This window comes from Cervus canadensis, chromosome 7, assembly GCF_019320065.1.
Source record: "Cervus canadensis isolate Bull #8, Minnesota chromosome 7, ASM1932006v1, whole genome shotgun sequence".
NCBI classification, from domain to species: Eukaryota; Metazoa; Chordata; class Mammalia; order Artiodactyla; family Cervidae; genus Cervus; species Cervus canadensis.
Window position 1 is genome coordinate 12,870,119 of NC_057392.1, and position 24,225 is coordinate 12,894,343.

General features: G+C 37.8%; 1 protein-coding gene across 2 annotated transcripts in view; it reads left to right on the forward strand.

Annotated features, from left to right (window-relative positions):
* RYK (receptor like tyrosine kinase) overlaps window positions 1-24,225 on the forward strand; it is a 118,305-nt gene that overhangs the window by 43,522 nt on the left and 50,558 nt on the right. Inside the window, exons 6-10 of one of the 2 annotated variants that reach the window (XM_043474369.1) lie at window positions 2,924-3,068; window positions 9,464-9,564; window positions 13,412-13,537; window positions 14,775-14,861; window positions 22,062-22,131. In XM_043474369.1, the coding sequence (XP_043330304.1) occupies window positions 2,924-3,068; window positions 9,464-9,564; window positions 13,412-13,537; window positions 14,775-14,861; window positions 22,062-22,131 (529 nt within the window). Of the gene's footprint in view, window positions 1-2,923; window positions 3,069-9,463; window positions 9,565-13,402; window positions 13,538-14,774; window positions 14,862-22,061; window positions 22,132-24,225 lie in introns of both variants that reach the window. The other variant, XM_043474368.1, reaches the window with a different exon arrangement.

Consider the following 24,225-nt stretch of genomic DNA (forward strand, 5'->3'; position numbering starts at 1 on the left):
TATGGAAGTAAACTAAAAAGAATTGGGGAAGAGAAATTCAAAAATAGAGAAGTCAAAGGAATATTTTGATAAGCCCCCATGTGACCATCACCCTCCTTAGTAATCATCAATATTTGCCATTCCTGTACTGTTGATTCCTTCCTTTTTCAGACAGGTGGGTAGGTAGGGAAGGGTAGAATTTTTTAAAGCACATCCTAGGCTTCATGCCATTTCACCTATAAGTGTTTCAGTGTAAAGAATTTTTAAAAGCCACTAGTAAACAAGCCACAATCATCCAACACCTCTTTACTTGTATTTATTTATCACATGTAACAAAACTAACTCCTTAATGTCTTCTGAGAGCTAATCCATGTTCCCATTAACCTGATTGTCTCAAAGCTGTCTGTGTGTAGTTTCTTCCCTGAATCAGGATCCATATGAAGCCTACTTACACTGTATGTGGTTGACATGTATTATATTAATCAGAAACCACCCCTTTCCCTTCACTGTCATTTATTTGTTGAAGAAATTGACTCATATGTCTAACAGAATTTTCCACATCTGCATTTTAATGGTGCCATTTAACATGTTTTTCTCTCTTCTAAACTGGTAGTTAGATTTTGTACTTGGTTACATTGAATAGTTCTGGATATTTCAATGTATACCATTTTTAAAGAGAAAATAATATGAGATTTATCTGCCTTTTAAAAATATTTCATTTGGATTTGCTTTGAGAAGAAATTAAACTATTTTTTAAAATATCACTGCTCTCCAAGCTTACTTTTAAAATTCCGGTGATTTTATCCATTCCCTTTATGCTTAGGATTATTATTTCTGAGAAGGAGAATAGAGTGTTGTATATCCTTGGTCTCTCCCTTGCTCCCTCTCTCCTCCCTTCCTTTTCTTTGTTTCCATCTACCTAACATTTACCAAGACACTGACACGCCAGGTGGTGTGATTGAGGCAGAAGATTAAACCGTGAACAAAGCGGACTCTGTAGGCCCCTGGGGCTTGTGATGCGCCGCAGGAAGTGGACAGGCAATGAGCAGTGGTAACGATACCCTGTAGCAGGCTGCGGCGTGGCCAGCACAGGGTGCTCGGGACCCTGAGGAGGAGGGTGTGTAACTCTGTGAGGAGATGCGGGGCCGCTTCCCGAGGAAGGGTGGCGTCTCCTCTGAGACCTGAAGCGGGACCAGGTGGTAGCAGGTGCCAAGTCAGTGAGGGAGTGGGAGCAGCGCATACACTAGTCTGGAGTCAAAGGGCATCAGGCGGGGTGCATTTGGGCCTGTGCCCAGCAGAGCGGTGTCCTCTCCTCCGCCCTGGAATGTGCTGAGATGGATGCTGCCAGCATCAACCTCTGGGACCTTCCTTTCCCAGCCCTTCAAGATTGAGTGGCCCCTGGCATTCTTAAGGAAAGTCCTGCTTTCATTCAGACTGCAGGTCAAGTATAGCTGTTCCAAAAGCCATTTGGTCTCTGCATCAGTCTGTGCTGGTTTATTATTTGTTGATTCAGAGTTTAAATTTTAGAAAGCAATCTTAATTTTGAAAGCTGTCGCTTTTATATCTTTTGTCCTGACGTATTCCCATAACTCTGCATTTGTGTATCTGTCAGTTTGACATCTCCACATAGACGTGTACAGGTGCTCTTGGACAAAACAAAACTCTTAATTCTCTCTTTCCCCAACCTGCCTCTTTTTCCTCTTTATAAAGGTACCTTATCCACCTAATTCTTTAAGCCAAAGCTTTGATTCCTCTTTTTCTTTCTGTCCTGGCATAATCCCTTTAGCAAACCCTGTGGGCTCTGCTTCCCTGTCCATGAGCGTCTTACCTTCCCCACAACACCCTTGTCCAGGCCGTGGCTGCTTCTTGCTTGGCGTGCTCTTGCTTCTGCTCTTGCTCCTCCCACAGTATTCTTTATGTAGCATGCAGAGTCATCTTTGTGTTTCTTTTTCTCAAGTATCCTTCTGTGTGTTATTCCTTTGCTTGAAGGCTTGCAGTGACTTCCCGTATCATTTAGGATAAAACTCAGATTCTTCAGTAGAATGCTGATGGGAGTACTCAATCTTCAGTTACACCAGTTCCAGCTACATCATTTCTGTTTCTGTTTCTCTGTCTTCCATTCTGCTTGCTCTTATCATGTGGATCTTTGTTTCTGTGTCTTTCTCTGTTGCTCCTGTGTGTATGTGTGTGCATGTATCTCTGTGTCTTTAAATTATTTCCTCTGTTGCTGAGGCTTTCTTTTTGAATAACTTTAAGATGAATATTATTTCATGAGTAGAGTCTTGTTCTCCTGCTTTTATTTTTAAAAACAGATAGGCAAAATAATTTAACTCTCAAGAGAAAAAGATGAAAGAAGTTTGTTTTACCTCATGGGCTGCTCTGCTGTATATTCCTCCCCCTTTGAGGAGTGGTCATTGGCAGAAAAGATGTCTCATCTCTCACACCAGACGCCACTGTCGAGGAAGGGTCTGTAGAGCTTGCTGTCCAGTATGGTAATTACTAGCCATATGTGACTATTTAACTTTAAATTAATGAAAGTGAAATAGAATTACAACTTCAGTTCTTGCATTGTACTAGCTACATTTCAAGTGCTTAGTAGCCTCAGGTGGCCAGTGGCTACGGTACTGCATGGCAGGCTGCAGAGCCTTTCCCTGTCGGACAGCATGACTATAGATAGATGGTTTATTATGTGTATGCCACTTGTGAATTGTACTAACTAACCAAAAGTTCTATTTAAAAACCCTTTTTAAAACTGCAACAAAAGCACTTCAAATTGTATGAATTTATAGTAACACACTACTGGTAACTGATCTTATCAAAAAATGGACATGTGAAATGAAGATCTCTTTTACAAAGAACAGGATACTCATTGTGTATAGTGGGTCACAAAGCAATTGATGACATTTGTTTCAAAAGCTTAATGTGCTGTTCCTTTTTATTTCAGATGATCCTGTACACGCAGCGCCAACCACTTCTACGCGTGTGTTTTATATCAGCGTAGGGGTTTGCTGTGCAGTTATATTTCTTGTAGCAATAATATTAGCTGTTTTGCACCTTCATAGTATGAAAAGGATTGAACTGGATGACAGGTATCGTACATCTTTGGGGAAAGGAAAAAAGTTTTTATTTTTTATATGCAGTCATTTGCATATACGTGGGAGCCTACCCACACCCACGCTCAGCGGTGCACAATGGTGCAGGGGAAGAAGGGAGGGTGATTAAGCCCTGGCCAAAGGAAAAATGCTGTCTTTGTGTTTCTCTGTAGTTTTATTTTTAAAAAGTTGTACAATCAGAAATTACAGTTTATTAGTTGGTGAAAAAGTAGAGATCAATTTTTTTTCTATCCCCTTTGACATGACTGTCTTCTAGACTTCTAGTGCCTTATAGGAATAGCCCTGCTTTTTCCTCCTCACTCACCCCTCCGTCACTATCCATCCGTTCGTCCATTCATCCATCCAGTTTATTAACATTTATTGAGAACCTGCTATGATTTAAATCATTAGTTCTCAACCTGATTGCCTATTAGAGTCATGGGTAAACTTTTAAAATATATCAACACCCCTTCCAAAAATTCTGATGTTATTGGTCTAGGGTGGTGTTTGGGTGTTCAGTATTTTTTTTTTTTTTAATTAAAGCTTCCCTGGTGACTCTAATGTGTAGCCTTTGAGATACACTGTGATAGTTATTAAGCTAAGTGCTAGGAATAAAAAAATAATGATATACTATCATGGCTTCAAGTATTTAATCTTTGACATTAACCATATTTATACAAGTATATAAATTTGATCATATGTATTACAGTGTGGGAATATAGCAGCTTGTCCCAGCCTGGGTGAGTCAGGATGACTAGAAGTACGTTGTAGACAGGATAGGGTGAGAGGTAAGGATGAAATGATAGATGAGTTTATTTTCCTAGTCCACAGTTCTCGTTTCCCTCTTGATTCCCGCTTGCTGACTGAAGACGTTCTCAGCTTTGTGACTTGGCTTTCAAGGTGTCCTCCTTTAAATTGTGGAGATAGGCACCCCTTCCTCTTTGAACTTGCCTCTCGTGCTCCAGTCACATAATTGCTTGTTCCTCACCTTTGCTCTGCTCTTTGCCCTCCAGGACTTTTGTTTATGCCTTCTTTTGTTCCCCGTATTTGCTGTGAATTCAGTCCCTCTCCATTCTCCACATCTCGGCTCCATCGCCATTTCTCTCATGAACTCTTTCTCAAGCCCCCCAACCATCAATTTCTCCCTCCTCTTTTTGTCTCTCTTTCTTTCTCTGTTTCTCTTTTTCTCTTTGTTTGGTAGCAATTACTGTACCTTTTCCTTATGTACTTGTCTTTCCTGCTCGAATGTAAGCTTTTTCCAGTCAGGAAGCATTGCATCTTACTGCTGATTCCCCAGTCCTATGTGGGGTCATACATATAGTGGGGTAAGCATATGGAAATGGGGGAGGCTGGTTGGATTAATTCCTGCCCCTGAGTACTCTCTGTCCCCTCTGTTAGACTTTCTTTATCTGAGCAGAGAAAGAAGAGAAAGGAGGTCAGAGTGAGAAAAGAGGTGTTTCAGAATACGCTTTGTGTGTATGATTGTGTTCATTAGATTTGGGTGTTCTAGAGAAGGAGCGAAGCGGGTCGTGAGGTAACAGGAACATTTTGTTGGACCTCTTGAGAGAGGATATGGCAGAGTTAAAGGTCACTGGGAGGCATAGCATTTCAGAGTTAGTCTTGATAAACACATTCTTCTTGAGGGTTTGCTTGTGTGTGAGGGCTCTGAACCATGTACAGCCAGGTCAGAGTTGTACAAAAACTTAAGAATCTGTGCAGCTTATACCTTTGCTGCTGAAATAATTCGTTACCACCCATTGATTGGTGTGCCAGTTCTCTCTAGTTTTTTGACAATGATTTCCAGATGATGCCTGATGAGAAGCATCTTTCATCATCACTTGTTTTCAGGGTACAGCCTAGTGGTCAAGAGCATGGACTGGAGCTAGCACACCTCTGAATTCTGGGTGTGCTACTTGCTAACTTTGTGGCCCAGAGGAAGTTTTGTAGCCTCTTTATGTCTTGGTTCTCCTTATCTCTAAAGCAGAGATTATCATGGCACGTACTTAGTAAGCATGTTGTTAAGTTCTAGTGAAATAAAACTGTAAGCTCTTAGAACAAGCCCTGCATATAGAAAGTGCCATTATTAGGCTTTTTCTTTTCAGAAAGTTGCAGTGTACTGGTACTAATGGATTGATTTCTTCTTCAACTCTTGCCTGTTCTACTGTTGCTGCTAAGTCGCTTCAGTCATGTCTGACTCTGTGCGACCCCATAGATGGCAGCCCACCAGGCTCCCCCGTCCCTGGGATTCTCCAGGCAAGAATACTGGAGTGGGTTGCCATTTCCTTCTCCAGTGCATGAAAGTGAAAAGTGAAAGTGAAGTCGCTCAGTCGTGTCTGACTCCTAGCGACCCCATGGACTACATACAGCCTACCAGGCTCCTCCGTCCATGGTATTTTCCAGGGAAGAGTACTGGAGTGGATTGCCATTGCCTTCTCCGCCTTTTCTACTAGCCGTTACTTATTACTTGACAGCAAGCTAACAGTGGTGACTAGAAACTTCCCATGTAGTAATCTAATAGTATTTGAGGCACTTGCTTCTTCTCTTTGCATTGGGGCCTGTGAGATAACAATGACTACCACTTCATCAAGTGTTGTCAGCTAGTACTAAACCAGGCCGTATATGTGTAGTATTTTATCTGATGCTCACAGCCACTTATGGGTATGATGCTGTCCTTGTTTTAAAGATGAAGAAACAGGCTTGAAGAGATTAAATAACTTCTTCAGGGTTGTGCTGCTAGAACCAGAGCAGAGCAACAGGAAGGACTCGTCGTTGTGAAAGTGAAAGTGTTAGTCGCTTAGTTGTGACTGAGTCTTTGCGATCCCGTGGCCTGCAGCCCACCAGGCTCCTCTGTCCTGGAATTCTCCAGGCAAGAATACTGGAGTGAGTTGCCATTTCCTCCTCCAGGGGAGCTTCCCAACCCGGGGATCAAACTCTGGTCTCTTGCTTTGCAGGCAGATTCTTTACTGTCTGAGCCATAAGGGAAGGCCAATTGTTGTAATAGCTGTATTGTAGTAACTCAGTATTGTAATTGTATAAAGCACTTATATTTGGTTTCCTTTGTGGCTCAGATGGTAAAGAAACTGCCTGCAATGCCGGAGATCTGGGTTCAATCTGCGGGTTGGGAAGCTCCCCTGGAGAAGGGAATGGCAGCCCTCTCCAGCATTCTTGCCTGGAGAATTGCACGGACAGAGGAGCCTGGCAGGTTACAGTCCATGGGCTCACAAAGGGCCAGACACAGCTGAGCAACTAACACTTTCACTTCTTTTTTCACTTGTTATGTGCCAGGCACTGTTCCACGTGCTTTATATCCATTAATTCCCTTAGTCTTGACAACAGCCCTGTGAGGTTTGTTGGAGCCCATGGCTGCACGGAGTTCCTTGCACAGGGGTGGTAGCGAGTTCTTCCATTCCTGACGCTCAGGAGCCAGGGTCCCGTTCTGCACAGCTCGTTTAGAGGCAGAGACCGAAACTGCCTAAGGGGTGCTCGTGCCAGCGGCAGTTGGAGCCCATGTGTGCGGCTCACCCTCTGCTGACTGTACAAGCTCATCTTTTCTGTCTCTGCTGTGCCAGGGGAGTGTGTTCTGGAGAAGCAGAGCTTCTGTGAAGTCTTTGCACAGAGGGACTGGCCTCTGCCCTATCTGCCCCATAGTCTTTCCCTGTTGGCTCTTGAATGTAGGAGAACTCACTCCTTTGTGGGGTGCTTGAACTTGTTGTTTGGCAGTATCTTCATTTTCCATTATCTCATGACTGGCGACGAGGCCGTTTTATTTCCCTGTATTCATTTCTGTGTCTGGTGTCTAATAGCTATCACTGAGTGAATATTGCGTGAAGAATTTGTTGAGGAGGAATGAGTGGAGAGAGGCAGGAAGCCATTCTGTTAGAGCAGTAATTCTTTGCCTCTTTTGTTACGTATCAGTAGCTCATATCAGAAGCAACCATTCTGTGTGCTTTATAGCTTTCTATGTGAAGAAAGTGTGTTTTTCTCTGTTTGTTTATTGGTTGATCCAATAAGTTTTAATTGAGCTCTCACTAAGGCTCAGTTGGGCCCACTTGAGGCCTCTTGGGTCAGGCCTTGGCTTTAGTTTTGGGGAGGAAGGAGTGAACAAACAGGTACTTTTCCTGCTCTCATGGAGTTTATAGTCTGCTGTAACAGATATTAAACCAGAAATCCCTGCTAGAATGTAGGCTTCATGAAAGTAGGGATCTTTGTTTATTGTGTTCACTACTGTATCGCCAGCACTTGGCACAGTTTCTGGCATATAATATACACTTAGTAAATAGTGTTGAATGAATAAATGAATTACATGCATAGATATAAATTATAACAAGTGCTTTGAAAGAAAATGATGATCTTTGCCCTAAATTCTAACTTTAACTCTATAGCAGAGTTAATATCTGCTAATTTTACTTGCTTGTGAAAATTAAATGAGATAATTTATTTAGACTGGTATTAAACTATTAAGTGCAAGCAAATGTACATTTTTATCTCACTTTTTACCTCATGTGCTGTAGCTATGTAAATACTGATTTTAGTAGGTAACAAGGGTTGATCCTCAAATGCGCCATCCTTCTCTCATAAATCTGGGATTTCAAACGTTTGTTCTGGCCGCTTGACATAGTGCTTTGCTCATTGAAGGGACCACTGAATATGTATATGCTTGCAACATCGTTGCATACCCAGGCTTTTCAAGAATTCTGAGGTGGTACAAGAGTGCCACCTACTGTTGAATTGCTGAAGAGAACCTCAGTAACTAGTAAATGCTTTGGGATCTGTGCATATTTATTCAGTCATCAGTGTAGGTTTCAGGTAATATTTAAATTGTACTTTCCACATATATTATGCAACTTGAGCCTCCCCTAGATCCTGGGATGTGGGTTTTCTTAATCCCATTTTATGGGTAAGAATTTGTATCCTATTATTTCCTCCATCTTTGGGAATGATAATGCTTCTCTTCCCTCCCAGGATTATTGAATCCTGGACTTCTACAGTTTTAATTTCTGGTGTGATCTTTGAGTCGTGCTCAAAACTCCAAAAACGGGTGCCCTGTGGTTCTAAGGATTAGGGATGGTAATATTAGTAATAATTGAATATAGATAGTAATAATACTTTATAAATGTATATTTGAGGGCAGGGCACTGATCTAAAAGGATTATATTTGTCATGTAATTATTTTAGCAACCTTTTCAGGAGGTAGTATTATCGTCATTTTATCCATCAGGAATTTGAGGCTCCAAAAGCACTATTTTGCCTAAGGTCATACAGCTACTTAATAAATGGTGGCGCTGGCAGTTTTGATTTCAAGGTTATACTTTCCATCTCTTCACTGTGCTATCCTGTACCTACTATACATGTAGACCTATATAGATCAATTTTTTAGTAGCAGCTTTTTGTCATTATGTGTATTTTTAATCATTGGGCTTTGAAAATATAGAACTATTGTGTGGGGTGTGGTCATTCAAAAGATTTTCATATTTAGGAGAGTTCGGAGTCTCTGATTGGACTCTGCTAATCCTGCAGCTAAGGGAGACATGGAAGGTAGCCCTTCCTTCTTGAGGGTATGACATCTTGCCTTTGATTTCACACTTCATGCTGAATTTCTATGCTTTACTTCTCCACTGCTGCAGAATTACTAGACTGAGGCAGTGTAATTAGAATGTGATCGAGAGTGACCTGAGATAAGGTGGTTGTCCACTGACAAGATGAAAGGACATTGATTTGTAGTAATCTTGAGTATGAACTTATTTGAGCCTACCGTCTTCTGGGTCTCTTGATTACTTAAAAAAATATGGCATAATAAAATGCTTCAAATGCTAATGATTTCTAATAAGTTCTAGAAATTCCAAAAAGGTGGGATTAGGGAAGTAGAAGAAGCAAAATGTATTTGATTAAACAGACTTGAACCAGGTAGGATATCCCTTCCCAGGCTTTGAGCATGTTTGATTTGCTTTCATATGCCATCATCTGTAGGCCATTTGATTATGGACCATCATTAAAAGAATCCTGTCTTTATACTCCTTTTCTTAAAAGTGATCTAAATGGAGTGGCATGAGCTCTTTCCTAAGTGTTGGTCCACAGTTCCCTAACATATTGTATGAGGTTCAAGACTGCTCTCTGGTATTTGAAGAATGCTACATTTGTGAATGACTTTGATATGATGAATTGCCTGATGATTGTGGAGATAGAAAGGAAAGAAAAAGAATAGAGCTCTGCATTATGAGGTAGAGTAAAATTTCAGTATGAAACATTTGTGATGGAGATCCATGCATTATTGTGATCTCTGTTAAGGTTTTAAGCTGGTTATAATGGCTCCATGTATTTTGTGTGTATTGAAAAAGGAAATGTCTCATTGAAGCTGACTTGCCAAGTGTTTCTCTTTTAAAAATTATTTGCAGCATCAGTGCCAGCAGTAGTTCCCAAGGGCTGTCTCAGCCATCTACCCAGACGACTCAGTATTTGAGAGCCGACACACCCAACAATGCAACTTCTATTACCAGTAAGAGTTAATTTAATTCTGAAAGTTAAAGATGATTTACTAAAGTTGTTTATGGTCTGTCTGTCCTTGGTCCTGTGTGGTTAATTACTTATGGGACATATGCCATGCTACATTCATAGAATCTAACATGTACAGAATTAGGCTTAAACTTTTGTTTTCTAGAACACTGAATGAAACATTCCAAAATTAGAGTATTAAAATTTTAGGTTTAGTTGTTAGAATTAGTTTTAGGGAGGTTTCTATAGATTATGTTAAAAGGGCTACTGAATCACTTCTGTACAAATTCAAAAGGAGGATTTTCAAGTCGTTAGAATAAGCCACTGAGCTGTGTGAAGACAGAGACTTGGATTTTAATGAATTACTTGATGGTCTCATGGGCTGTGGTAAGGACTTTACATTGTTTTCTGATCATGATGGGAAACTAGCTGCCATTGGAGATCTAATTTCCATTTTTTGAACAGGATTTTAATGAAAGTTTTTATACTGTAGCTGTTCAGGGGAAAATAATCATTCTTGGAGTATAATTTAGACATAATGAGGATTGAGCAATGTCATTCATCAAACAAGAAACAACACAATCATCAGGATAGACAGTGGGCCACAAGTCAGGACTCAACTCACTGGTGCCATTGATTAATTAGGTTCTTGTAGGCAAGTTACCTTTATTTCCCTTGGACTGACATTTACTTTCTGCTAGTGCTAAGTCTGGAGAAGGCAATGGCAGCCCACTCCAGTACTCTTGCCTGGAAAATCCCATGGACAGAGGAGCCTGGTAGGCTGCAGTCCATGGGGTCTCGAAGAGTCGGACATGGCTGAGCGACTTCACTTTCACTTTTCACTTTTATGCATTGGAGAAGGAAATGGCAACCCACTCCAGTGTTCTTGCTTGGAGAATCCCAGGGATGGGGTCGCACAGAGTCGAACACGACTGAAGTGACTTCATGTCTGACTCTGTGCAACCCCATAGACAGCAGCCCACCAGGCTCCCCCATCCCTGGGGATTCTCCAGGCAAGAACACTGGAGTGGGTTGCCATTTCCTTCTCCAATGCCTGAAAGTGAAAAGTGAAAGTGAAGTCGCTCAGTCGTGTCCGACTCTTAGCGACCCCATGGACTACAGCCTACCAGGCTCCTCCGTCCATGGTATTTTCCAGGCAAGAGTACTGGAGTGGGGTGCCATTGCCTTCTCCGACGTTAACTTTCTAGTAAACTAAAATTAAGAATATCAGTTCTTGGACTTCCCTGGTGGTCCAGTGGTTAAGAATCTGCCTGCCAGTACAGGGGACACAGGTTTGATCCCTGGACTGGGAAGATCCTACAGGCTGCAAAGCAGCTAAGCCCGTGGACCACAACTACTGAGCCTGCATGCTGCAGAATACTGAAGCCCGCGTGCCTTAGAGCCTGTGCTCCACAACCAGAGAAGCCGCCACAGTGAGAAGCCAGGCACTGCATCTAGAGAGCAGCTCCCGCACACCACAGTTAGAGACAAGGCCAGGCACAGCAATCAAGACCCAGCACAGCCCCCAAATAAACAGATGATCCTAGGAGTGAATGCAAAATGTAAAGTCAATAAAAAAAATGATCAACAACATTACTTAAAAAATAAGAATATGTATTCTTCACCCAGTGCCCTCCTATGGTCTTTCAATATTGTTTCTCATTAAGAAGAATCAGGAGTCTTTGGAGAAATGGATGATCTCAGGACTGGGTCAGGAATAAGTAAGATAACCTGGGACATTTGCTGAGCCAAAAATCAAGGAAACTACTAAAGACAAGAGCTTTCCAAAATGGAACCATTGAGCATCAAAAAGAATAATGACTGCAGTAGATTGAAGTGATATAAATGTGAAATGTAGAAATGTGTAAAAATCCACAAATTTGTAGTGATACTTTTTAAAATAAAGTTCATTATGGGAGTTAACTGAGGCACCAATAATACCTTACTCTGACAGCAGAGCATGAACTATTTTGCAGTAACCAGATAGTGCTGGCTTATGAAGGGAACATTTTTTTTTTTACAGAAGAATCCCAGCTAATAAATGCAGAAGGAATGATAGAATCATAAAATCATACTTGTATCCCCTAATAAAATACTTCATTCAGGAAAAGATTGTCGATGTTTTAAACTATACGAACAAAGGGAGGAAGGGAGCTTTACCATTTGAGGGATCATAGTGTCACTGCCTGAATCTGCTACTGAAACTTAGCATCATTAAAAGTAGGATAGCTAGTTAGTTTGTATTCCCAGGTGGAATATTCTTGTCGTCTTCCCCCGCAGAGAGTTAACCTGGATCTAATCAAGGCTGTAAGACTGATTTTCAGTTTACAGGGATAGAGGAACGAGTTAGATGACACTGGTAGAGTCAGATGCTGGACTTTCTTCAGGATAGTTGATCTAGTTTCTTTAGTAAGAGATGTGGCAAGAAAAACGAAAGGGGAAAGAAGGGGCATTGGAGCTTAAAAGAAATCTAAGAGAAATCATAGCAGCAGTTAACATCTCTACCAAGGAAAGAAAGATGTATGGTCCTCAGGATATATAATGGTAGATGTGAGGGTAGTTCAAACTATTCCTAAGAAACACATCATTGCTTTAAATGTTTAGCTTTGCTCATTAGAGTCATTTCTTGATTGTGGATATAACCTTAAAGAGGTAGATAAGCAAATTATTATATATGCTAAAAGCAAAATGCATCTTAAAAAATCAGTGGAAGTGCAGTTATTTTTTGACAGATTTTTAAATTTACCACCAATAAGTTTACTTGTTTTTGTAGACATTACCTTAAGGAGATAGATATTTCATTTATTAATGTATGATACAAAATAAATAGTTTTTTTTTTTTAAAAAAAACAGCAGAAATATATTTGCCTGTAAATAAAAAAAGAGAAAGGAGCAGAAAAAAATACTTGAAGATAAAGGAGCCAGGAGTTTTCAAAAATAACAAAACACAATAGTATACAGATGGAAGAAACTCAGAGAACTCCAGGAAGGATTAAACACTCATATATACTAGACATTCACATACACACACCTAAATGTATCGTGGTCAAATTGCTGATCAATGGGATCAGGTTTTATCATCCTAATCCATCCTTTTTAATAAAGTTTTTCAAAGCTTTTCATGTAGTTCTTCCAGCAGCCACTGATAATCATTGTCTGAGTCCACCCTTTCTTTCGGGATTTTTCTTCCCTAAAATACCATTCCAGTTTCTGCTTGCTAGTAACACTAGATCTTCCCTTTATTCTAGCTTTTTTTGTTGGAATGAGAATTTTAATTTATGTCCAGAAATTTTGTTTTGCTATCATCATATTAAGAATGAATATGAATTAAGGGAACTGAAAAATGAATATGGATCTCACAATGGTATGACTAGGCTGTATGGATGCTAGAATGATTAAACCAATTTTTTTTATATATATATATATATATATATTTTTTTTTAAGAAAAGATATTTTCACAAACATTTCACTTGAAAAGTTTTTTTGTTAGGAGACTATATTAGAAAATCTTTGGAGAAAAAGTAGTTCATTTAAGGGATTAGATTAATTCCATGAGTCAAAGCTTGTTTCATTTGGCAGAAAAGCAGTTGAAGTGGTATTAATAAAATATTATTTTTAGTGTTTCCTGTTTTAATTCTGCATTTTAAGGTTTTGGAGTAGGTGGGAAAGTGTTTCTTTAAAATTTGGTATGGCCTTCATAAATAATTCTCCCTGTGTGTCCTTTTTTGTTTTTGATTCTTACCTTCATTTGTTCCTGTGACTTGACTCCTGGGGTTATAACTGAACTAGTTGATCCTGATGCCATAAGAAGGTATTTATATTTCTTGGTTTGGCTTTGTTGGCTCCTCAGGTTATCCTACCTTGCGGATAGAGAAGAACGACCTGAGAAGTGTCACTCTTTTGGAGGCGAAAGCTAAGGTGAAGGATATCGCAATATCCAGGGAGAGGATAACTCTAAAAGATGTACTCCAAGAAGGTATCTATTCTCTCAAAATCAGGTTTTCAAGGAAGATTTACTGTTAGTATAAATATTTTTTGTTTCAGATTTTAAGAATTTCATCTCATCCCTAGGATAGAAAGCAGTGCACAATTTATTTCCTCTATAAAACTGATGTTTATTTTCCCTTTCTTTAGACTTTTAGCTTGCCTTATTAAGCTTTGGTACAATTTTGATATTCAAGTATATTAAAGCATGATTATTAGTGTTTATCACCTTTAAAAGGATATTTCCTGTTTAGTTCTTGTCCAAAGATGATCACTTGCTCACAGGCCTTTTTGAAACATTCTAAGTAATTTTCTCTGTGATGGAAAGTGTAGGGGTTCCGGCAGAAGGAGATGCATCAGTGTTGGACTTATGCCCAAATTACGATCTCAGTCCCATAATTTATTACCTACATGACCTTAGAGAAATCATTTCTTATAGCCAGTTTCCTTGTCTGTAAATATGGGCTTATGTTTTCTATTTTAGATATGAAGATTAGATGAACTGATGTATATTAAATGAACTAACACGTGATAGGTTTTTGAGAGATAAGACCCTGCCCTTCCCTGTTTGCTGGCCCTTTTTTTCTTTTTTGAGTTTCAGGGTATTGACTGGGGACAATGCTGAAAGAAGAGGACAGAAATTAATAATAAAATACTTTCCTGAACTCTTCAAGTTGTTAAATAGACAGTAACTTTCCCCCCTTCCATAAGTCAGTTTGAAGGGTTTTGGATGCATCTGAGTCATTCTGAATTCATCTATCAGTTAGAGATGCTTATTTGTCAGTCACAGCTAAGGGAGGGGCTTGAACTGTCCCAGAGGCAAATAGTCATTAACGGAAGCAGATTTTTTTTTTTTTTTGGCATTTTTGAATGTATAAGGAGAGTCCATTTTTCTCCTTTGTCATTGCTCTGAAGCTAAGCCTAGAAACTCATAAACGTCTCTATGGATAGCCCATTACTGAGCTTCAGTGCTCCTAGCTATATCGTTAGTTTGTTTAGGCTATTTCAGAATGAATTCTCATAGACAGTTTAAATTCTAAAAACAAGTTAAGATGTTTTGTAGTTAAAAAGAACAAAAATAAAGATTTGAGTCTTTTTACGCTAGGGCTGGAGTAATGTTGATCACATTTGGCCTTGTTATGTTTAAGGTGTATTGTGCCAAAAAGTTTTGTACTTATAATTTTATGAGCATATCATATGATCTCAGTAATTACTGTTTTTCCTTCTAGGTACTTTTGGGCGTATTTTCCATGGGATATTAGTAGATGAAAAAGATCCAAATAAAGAAAAACAAGCATTTGTGAAAACAGTTAAAGGTAAGATTTGTTCCCATCCTGTCTCCATAATGCTTTTCTGTCTAAGGTGGTTTATGCCAGTGAAATTGTTTCAGGTTTTCAAAGTGTGACAGACCTTTCAATCAGTCCATGTTAATTTAGCTCATACAGCCTAACTTTTAGGAGATTTGTGTTGTTCTCATTAAGGTATAGAAAATAGAAGCTAATAGTTAAGACATTATGCATTTGTTAGATAGTACTCAAAAGTGAAAGTCACTCAGTCGTGTCCGACTCTTTGAGACCTCATGCACTATAGAGTCCATGGAATTCTCCAGGCCAGAATACTGGAGTGGATAGGCTTTCCCTTCTCCAGGGGATCTTCCCAACCCCGGGGTCTAACCCAGATCTCCTGCATTGCGGGCAGATTCTTTACCAGCTGAGTCACAAGGGAAGCCCCAGGTAGTACTCAGGCTTCCAATTAAACTGCATCCACTTAACTTCTTTTTTCCTATATCTAATATTATGTTTTTCCTAGATTCCAATTATTTGGTTTTTCCTTCTTAAAAAACATCTCAGCACCCCCTATCCCCAGTACTGAGGAATTTTAAAGAAAAAGATAAACCACTGTACCTTATGTGAATAGCTGTTATTTGCCTTCCTCTCACTCCCGGTATCCCCTTTTGTTGCTGTTATATATAATTTGCAGAAAGTATCTGTTTGTGTGTGTTCTGTCTTGGTAGAGTTTTACAGATACAGCCATAGTTAGAGTTGCTGCCCCACGAGGTATTTGCTTTGAAAATTTTGATAGTCGTTGCCAGATTGTTTTCTAAAAGGTAGTACTTAGTTTATATTTTCATGAACAGAATACCTATTTTCACATATTCTCCTTTTGGAGAAATGTATTGCTTAGATTTTCACTTACTGATTTATATAAAATTTTCAGTTAGAGTTTCCCTATAAAAATATATTAGAATATTTTAAAATATGGTTTATTGCCTAATACTGGTAAATTAGCAAACCTTTTTATGATATCAAAATTTTAATGATTTATGATTGGTATTTGTAAAAGCTTGAAAGTCCCTTGGACTGCAAGGAGATCCAGCCACTCCATCCTGAAGGACATCAGTCCTGAGTGATCATTGGAAGGACTGATGTTGAAGCTGACACTCCAGTACTTTGGCCACCTGATGCAAAGAGCTGACTCATTTGAAAAGACCCTGATGCTGGGAAAGATTGAGGGCAGGAGGAGAAGGGCATGACAGAGGATGAGATGGTTGGATGGCATCACCGACTCGATGGACATGAGTTTGAGTAAACTCTGGGAGTTGGTGATGGACAGGGAGGCCTAGCGTGCTGCAGTCCATGGGGTCTCAAAGAGTCGGACACGACTGAGCAACTGAACTGAACTAAAATAATTCTTAGTTGAGTCTATTTGCTTACTTTAAGAGAAGGAAAAAATGTGGTAATTTAAAGTGTGCTTAATGCCTTGACAGTGTCTGATGTAAGGTGAGATAACTAGAATATTTTGGAAAAACGAATTTAGCATTTCAAATGCAGAAATTGAGGGCAAAACTAAATTCAGCTTTATGAGTAGGAGGTGACAGTTTTATAAAGTTCACAACGTTAAATTATAAGAACTTATGTTTAATGTTAATTTATAAGAACTTATGTTTCTAAATTTACTTAAAGGAATTCTTGGAAAGTATGAAGGACTTATGTTTATCCTTTCTAAAAAGTTGGATTGTACTAATCTAACCAAAAAAAATCTTAGGAATTTACTTTCTTTTAATTTAGCAAAATTGTTTAAGGATGCTACAAGCATAAGCTTACACTTTTCTTTTCTAAACAAATGGTTTAACTTACTGTGTTCAATATTTATTCATTCACTTCCCCTAACCGTAGAACACTTTTAAAAACTGATATTTAAGTTTGGTCCCACTAGGTTTTCTGACTAGTTTTGAAGGGTACTTTACCTATTATTCTTCGTAAATGTAAAATTTGAGCCCTAATTTTAATAACATCTGTCTTTTGTTACACTTTTTCCACTTTTTAAAGGAAACATTTCCCCTTAATTCTAATATTTCTTGTGAGGTTTGTAAATGTTCTATGGATAATTTAGAACTGAGCTGTTATTAATTTGTTCTGAATAAATGTAGAATTAACTAAAGAGGTTTTTATACAGAATTGGGTTGATTTAGGATTGGAATCGGGGAAAAAAGGAAATAGTGATAAGAAAACACAATGCAGATACTGGGACTGTTTCACAAGATAAGATTTCTCTGTCTGTATACATTTGCATTGTAGTCACTTGCCTGTTTCTGTATCTTAACCACTGTAATTACAATGTTCTCTCTGAGTTACACGGAAACCAGAGAAAGCACAGTGAGTCCTTAGCCAGGATACGGTCATGGTTTGTGTGGGAAACACGGAGGAAGTGTACTGACCACAGTATTTGCTTTAAAATTGTTAGATAGCTCCACATGATTGAGTATCACTGAGATTTATTCTTTTGGAATGTTATTTTTATTTTTTAATTGAAGCCACATAGAGCTGACAAAGTTCTCTCACAAATCTGTGTGCTTTGTTACATGCTGTACAATTAGAAATACAGCTAAAAAATACAAAGATACTTTTTTTTCCCCATTTATTTTTATTAGTTGGAGGCTAATTACTTTACAATATTGTAGTGATTTTTGCCATACATTGACATGAATCAGCCATGGATTTACATGTATTCCCCATCCCGATCCCCCCTCCCACCTCCCTCCCCACCCCATTCCTCTGGGTCTTCCCAGTGCACCAGCCCCGAGCACTTGTCTCATGCATCCAACCTGGGCTGCTGATCTGTTTCGCCCTTGATAATAAACATGTTTCAATGCTGTTCTCTCAAAACATCCCACCCTCACCTTCTCCCACAGAGTCCAAAAGTCTGTTCTGTACATCTGTGTCTCTTTTTCTGTTTTGCATATAGGGTTATCGTTACCATCTTTCTGAATTCCATATATATGCGTTAGTATACTGGATTGGTCTTTATCTTTCTGGCTTACTTCACAAAGATCAGTGACCTTTCCTTTAGGCATAAGCACAAAATTGGAGTTTGGCTTCTTTAAAAGTTAATAATTTTTCACAGAAACTTAATGGATATGCTAATATAAATTTCCAGAGATTGAAATTAGGAATCTGAATTTCACACAGTGAATATTGTGAAATTGAATTCCATAAAATAAATGAATTAATTTGAGGTTATTGGTATTAAGTTCTTATTTTCTTTTGTAACATCTAAGTTTTTACAAATTAGAAATAAGTAGGCTTTTTAAAAATCATTTTGTTGTTTCTTGAAACTTTTAGAATGTAAGTTATTGTGTAGTATTCTTTTCAAATACATACCTTTTGAAGTTAGACCTTTCAGTATTTAAAATTAAAAGGCTAGGGCCAACTGGGTAAAGAATCCAGGAAAATGATTTTTCCTTACTAAATGTATAAAATTATTTCCCCCCAAAGTTTTCTTAGCTCATTATCCAGCTTAGGTGTCCCTTGCTTAATAGAATATGCTTATCAAAGTTAAGTACTTGAAAAATTATGCAAAAAATGACACTGTGAAATTACTTCTTATTTTACTTGGATGTCTGTACTAGCTAGCAGGAAGATAACTCTTACCAATTAAGTTGCAGACTTCCCAACTATACTAGTTTTAAAATTCTAACAAATCCTTCGCCCCAAAATACTGATAGTTTTGACCATTTTATTTGATTAAAAATTATTTATATTACAGAAAGTAAAAAAGACGTTAATCCTGCATTTAACTGAAATGATCTAATTTTAAATAGTTTCTAAACACTAAAATTTATTTCAGCAGACATTGGGTAAAGTGATTTTTCAAAATAGCAAGTGTTTCTAAGTCCTTGGGTTTGTGTCTACCATTTTGTATTCCTACAAAAGTTTAATGAGCCATCTGAGTGATTCATGGTTAGTCGCTTGGAAGTAAGTGGAAATTAATAATTTCTCGCTTTTGAACCGCTCCACTTTTAAGGAGTGAGTATGTACTCATGGTGCTGTGTTTAGGTGGTCTCGATTTTAAATTGATGGTTCAACATTTTCCCGGTAGGACTGGAAGCTGATGTTGGCTTTTCCAACCTTTGTACTCTTCTCCCTCCTACTGCATTGATCATAAGATGTAATTATTATACCTTTTTTTTTTTTTTTTTTACTGTTGACATACAGTGTTGGTTTCTTTGAAAGTATTTTTAAAGGTATACTCTTAACTTTGTTTTTGATATCTAAAAACCATTTTAAAAAATTAAAACTCATTTTCAGTTACATAAGAAAATATACTATTCACTTATTCACTTAATGGAAATGTTCTTTTCAAACAGGAAAGAAAATCCTCTATTCTATTAAGATAGAGGAATCCTTATAGATTTGTACAGATATTGATGGCTTTAGATTCTTTTGAAGGTGTAGACTAAAGATATTAATAAATTGCATTATCATGTTTTATTTCAAAAACATTGAACTAAAAGCCAGTTTTAGTTCTGTTTGTTACCTAGAGAGAAAACCATGAGTTCAGAAGCTAAAAAGTAAATAGAATAATCCTACTAATTTTGACTAGTATATGAAAATTAAATCTTTTTCTACTAATGTAATGGTAGTTCTTTTTGTTTGTTTAGCTACATAGAGGTAAGCAGGAAACAATAAAATGCACCACAGTCTCCTGTGGTCATTCTTTTCTAGTTGTATGTTTGTAAAGTTAGAAAATTTAAACAGGACAGAAAAGTACAAAATGTAGCTCTTCCACCTCTAAAAGTAACCACCCTAAACAATTTCTTATGACTCTTTACCAGTAAGAAGAAGAACACATCCAAATATATCTAATTTTCAAAAACCGTTTTTAAAAATAATTTTTACTGGAGTATAGTTGATTCACAGTGTTGTGTTAGTCTCTGCTGGGCAGCAGAGTGAGTGAGTTATCCATCCACACATGTCCACTGTTTTAGATCCTTTTCCCATGTGAGTAGGTCATTGCGCAGTACTGATCTGAGTCCCTGTGCCATACAGTAAGTTCCTGTTGGTTATTTTGTATGTAGTAGTGTGTGTCAGTCCGTCTCCTGGTTTATCCCTCTTTCCCTTCTCCCTGTAGTAACCGTGAGTTTGTTTTCTACGTCTTTGACTCTATTTCTGTTTTGTAAAGAGGTTTATTTGTATGATTTTTTAAGATTCCACATATGACCTTATCATGTGATATTTGCCTTTCTCTGTCTGACTTAATTCACTCAGTATGACAATCTGTAGGTTCATCTTTATTGCTGAAAATGGTGTTATTTCATACTTTTTTATGGCTGAGTAATATTCCATGTATATATGTACCACATCTTCTTTATCCATTCCTGTTGATGGACATCCAAATAAATTTGATTTTGAAATATAGCTGATCACATAAACACAGTTTTTTACTTTGCTTTTAAAATTTAATGTATCTTGTAAATATTCCTCTGTCAGTGCATATAAATCTGACTTTTTAAATTAAGATATCTGCATAGTGTTCTTGCATGGTAAAATTTAACTAGGTCTCTGTTGATGGGCACTTTGGTCTTTGGTTGTTTTGAGTTTTTTGCTGTTAGAATTGAACAGTATTCTTGTTAAGTTATGTATAGATGAGTTTTTGTGAGTAGACTTTTAGCAGTGGGATTGATGATGGTACATGGTATATGTATTTAAAAATTTTGTTAGATGTTGCTTCCTGTATCTACCCAAGATGGTCTTCATGAGCCTGTTTCCTTACACTCTTGCCCAAACTGGCAGGTTGCTGACTTTTCTGTCTCTTCCAATCTTAAGAGGAAAATTGCATCTCCTAGTTTAATTTGCCGGTGACTCAGATGGTAAAGAATCCCCCTGCAATGCAGGTGACCCGGGTTCTATCCCTAGGTTGGGCAGATCCCCTGGATAAGGGAATGGCTACCCACTCCCTTGAGAATTCTTGCCTTGAGAAGTTCCATGGACAGAGGAGCCTGGCGGGCTACAGTCTGTGGGGTCACAAAGAGTCAGACACAACTGAGCGACTTTCACAGTTTAATTTGCATTTCTTTATTTAGGAATGAGGCAGAAAATCCTTTTTTAATTTTGCTGATTCTTTGTATTTCTTTTCTAAGTAAACTGTTTATATCCTTTGCCTCTTTTTCAAATGTGTTTTCCTGTTGTATGAGCTCTAAGGGAGGTGGGGGAATTGGCCCTTTATATGCCTTATGTGTTGCAGATATTTATCCAGTCTGTTACTTTCTCTACTTGGTTTCTGAAACCTTATTTAATTTCAACTTTATGTAGTCAAGCTTATCCTTATTGGCATTTGTAAATATTGACCTTGTCAATGAGATTCTGTGTACTACAGTAGAATTTTAGGCTAGACCTGTTTAGATTTACCTGAAACTTTTCATGAAAATTTACCATATGGTCTGTTATTCAGTCACTAAGTCATGTCTGACTTTTTGTGACCCCATGGACTATAGCGCACCAGGCTGCTCTGTGTACCACTATCTCCTGGAGTTGGCTCCAACTCATCTCGATAAAAATTCCAGCAGGTTTTTTCTCATAGAAATAGAAAAACTGATGCTAAAATCAATGTGGAAATGTTATAGCCAGAATAATCTTGAAAGAGAACAAATTTGGAGAATTTATAGTATACTTGATTTTTAGATAAACTAGAAAGCTACAGTAATCAAGAAAGTGTTATATAGACTTAAGATTGATGGAACAGATTCAGTTCAGTTCAGTCGCTCAGCTGTGTCTGACACTCTAGAACACCATGAATTGCCGCACGCCAGGCTTTCCTGTCCTTCATTATCTCCCAGAATTTGCTCAGACTCAGACGTCCATTGGGTCAGTGATGCCATCCAACCATCTCACCCTCTGTAGCCCTCTTCTTCTGTTGCCTTTAATCTTTCCCAGCATCAGGGTCTTTTCCAGTCTGTCAGCTCTTCATATCAGGTGGCCTAAGTATTGGAGCTTCAGCTTCAGCAACAGTCCTTCCAGTGATTATTCAGAGTTAATTTCCTTTAGGATTGACTGGTTTGATCTCCTTGCAGTCCAAGGGACTCTCAAGAGTCTTCTTCAGCACCACAATTCAAAAGCATCAGTTCTTTGACTCTCAGCCTTCTTTGAGATAGTTCCTTACTAATATCAGAAAATATTGGTGTCATAAGTGTAATATTATCATACTATATATGACAATGTTTTTTTCTTTATATACAGATCAAGCTTCTGAAATTCAGGTGACAATGATGCTCACCGAAAGTTGTAAGCTCCGAGGTCTTCATCACAGGTGAGAGGAGAAACCACTCAGCATTTAAGTGTTAATTACACTTAATATATGGTAACATAGTATGCTACGTTTTTAAAAATGTTGTAATGTGTTCTTAATTGAAAGCCTTTTTGGAATAGCTTAATTTTTTTCCTAAATATAAAAATGAAATGTATGCTTATTGCACAAAATTTAAAAACATAATACAATGTAAAGAGTATGTAAGCCCACATCTAGATAATTATAGCTGAGCTTTTAGGAAAGGGCTTATATTTATGTGTATATTTCCCTTTAAAAAGTAGGATAATGATATACATATGCTAAAAAAATATTTGTTAGGAAATTTTGCGCATATAGAGCAGGGGGTCCCCAGGCCTGTTAGGAACTGGGCTGCACTGCAGGAAGTGAATGGCAGGTGATCCAGCAAAGCTTCATCTCCCGCTCCTCATTGCTCAGTTTACCACCTGAACCCCCCACCCCCGCCTCATCTGTGAATAAATTGTCTTCCACAAATCTAGTCCTTGGTGCCAAACAGATTGGGGACCTCCAATGTAGAGTACCAAAGACCAGAATATAAACACCAATAAGCCTGCAGCCTAAATTCATTGATAGTTTACATTTTGCCATTTGTGCTGTGCATGTGTATGTATCATTCATCTATTTAGATAGATATAGATGGATAGGTATTTGTGATTGTGGAAATATTTTAAACTAAATTGGATATCTCAGCACTTTCAATGCATTTCCAACATGCATTTTCCCAAAATGTTGAGAATATTTTCCTACAAAATCATAACACTATTATCTTTAGTAAGGTTAGCATCCTTCTTGATATAGCAAAAAGATGTATCGAACTTTTCATGTAACTATAGATTCATATCCATATTTAAAAAGACTACTTGTAGTTCATTTAATGGATGCATCAAATTTTATTTTACCAGTCTCTTATCATTAGTTTTCAGTATGACTTTTTTTAAAGATACATATAGTTCTATTAGATGAAGAAATTTTTTTAAAAGCTTGATAGCAGTCCTTTTCCAGAGCTATAACAAGATATTTTAACTTCTGAGCCAAAAAGGGCATAATTATAGTATCACATTATGTAGTGGTATCAGTGTCTGGGCAAGGTGTTTGTTGTTGTTTTAAAGCACTGTACAGAGTCAGTTTAATTTGTGTGCCTACTTGAAATTTGGTCACGTATGTTTGAAAAATGAGAGGGTGACCATCCTTATTGGAAGATATTTATAGACTTCTAGGAAAAAAAAAAGTAATGTGTGCAAAAGGCATTATACATTGTAATTTCTGTGTACTTTCTGCAGTTACTTATTCTGCCAAAAAATGACTATGCAGTTTTATTTTTGAATTTTATTTATACTTCAGTTCATATTCAAAAGAATTTGAGGACCTAAAAAAGGCAGCTATAGTAAGATTAAAAAAAATGGTAATGAAAACAAAACTGAGTTTTATGGCATTTTGATGCTGGAAAAACCAACAATAAGGAGATAAAGCAACTCTTAGCTTCTGGGCAAGCAAGGCTGAAGGAAGTATTAACATTTGTTAAATCTCAGTATTAGAAGAGAAAGAAATGTACGTGTTTCCTGGAGAAAAGATTTCCTGGCTTCATACCCTGAGACAGATGTCTCATTAGGTTTATCATATATTTGGGACATTGATTAAGTTAATGGACATTGAAAATAAAGCAGCCAGAGAATTTTGAAAAAATTGACCACACAGTAATGAGGGGCTAAAAATGTCCTTTTGAAGGATTAAAGTCCTGTACTTTTAAGGATATTACCTTCTGTTGGCCTGATTCACTGATTTAGTCCAAGAATAGAACTCATTTGAAGAGGAATGGATAGATAACTCATTCCTTAGATTATATTTTCTGAAAAAAGCTACATTTTATTTCCTCTGAGTAACAAGATAAGAACTAGGTAATGATGAACTGGGAAATGTTACTGCCGACAGTGTTGCGAGTACTTGATTTATCATGCTGACGCTCGGGGGAAGAACCAAAATGTTAAATACTGGTATATAATATTAACCTAACACTTAGGTGCTTAGCTAGTATTCTTACCCTGATGAAAGATCTGTACCACATCAGCACAAAAGTGG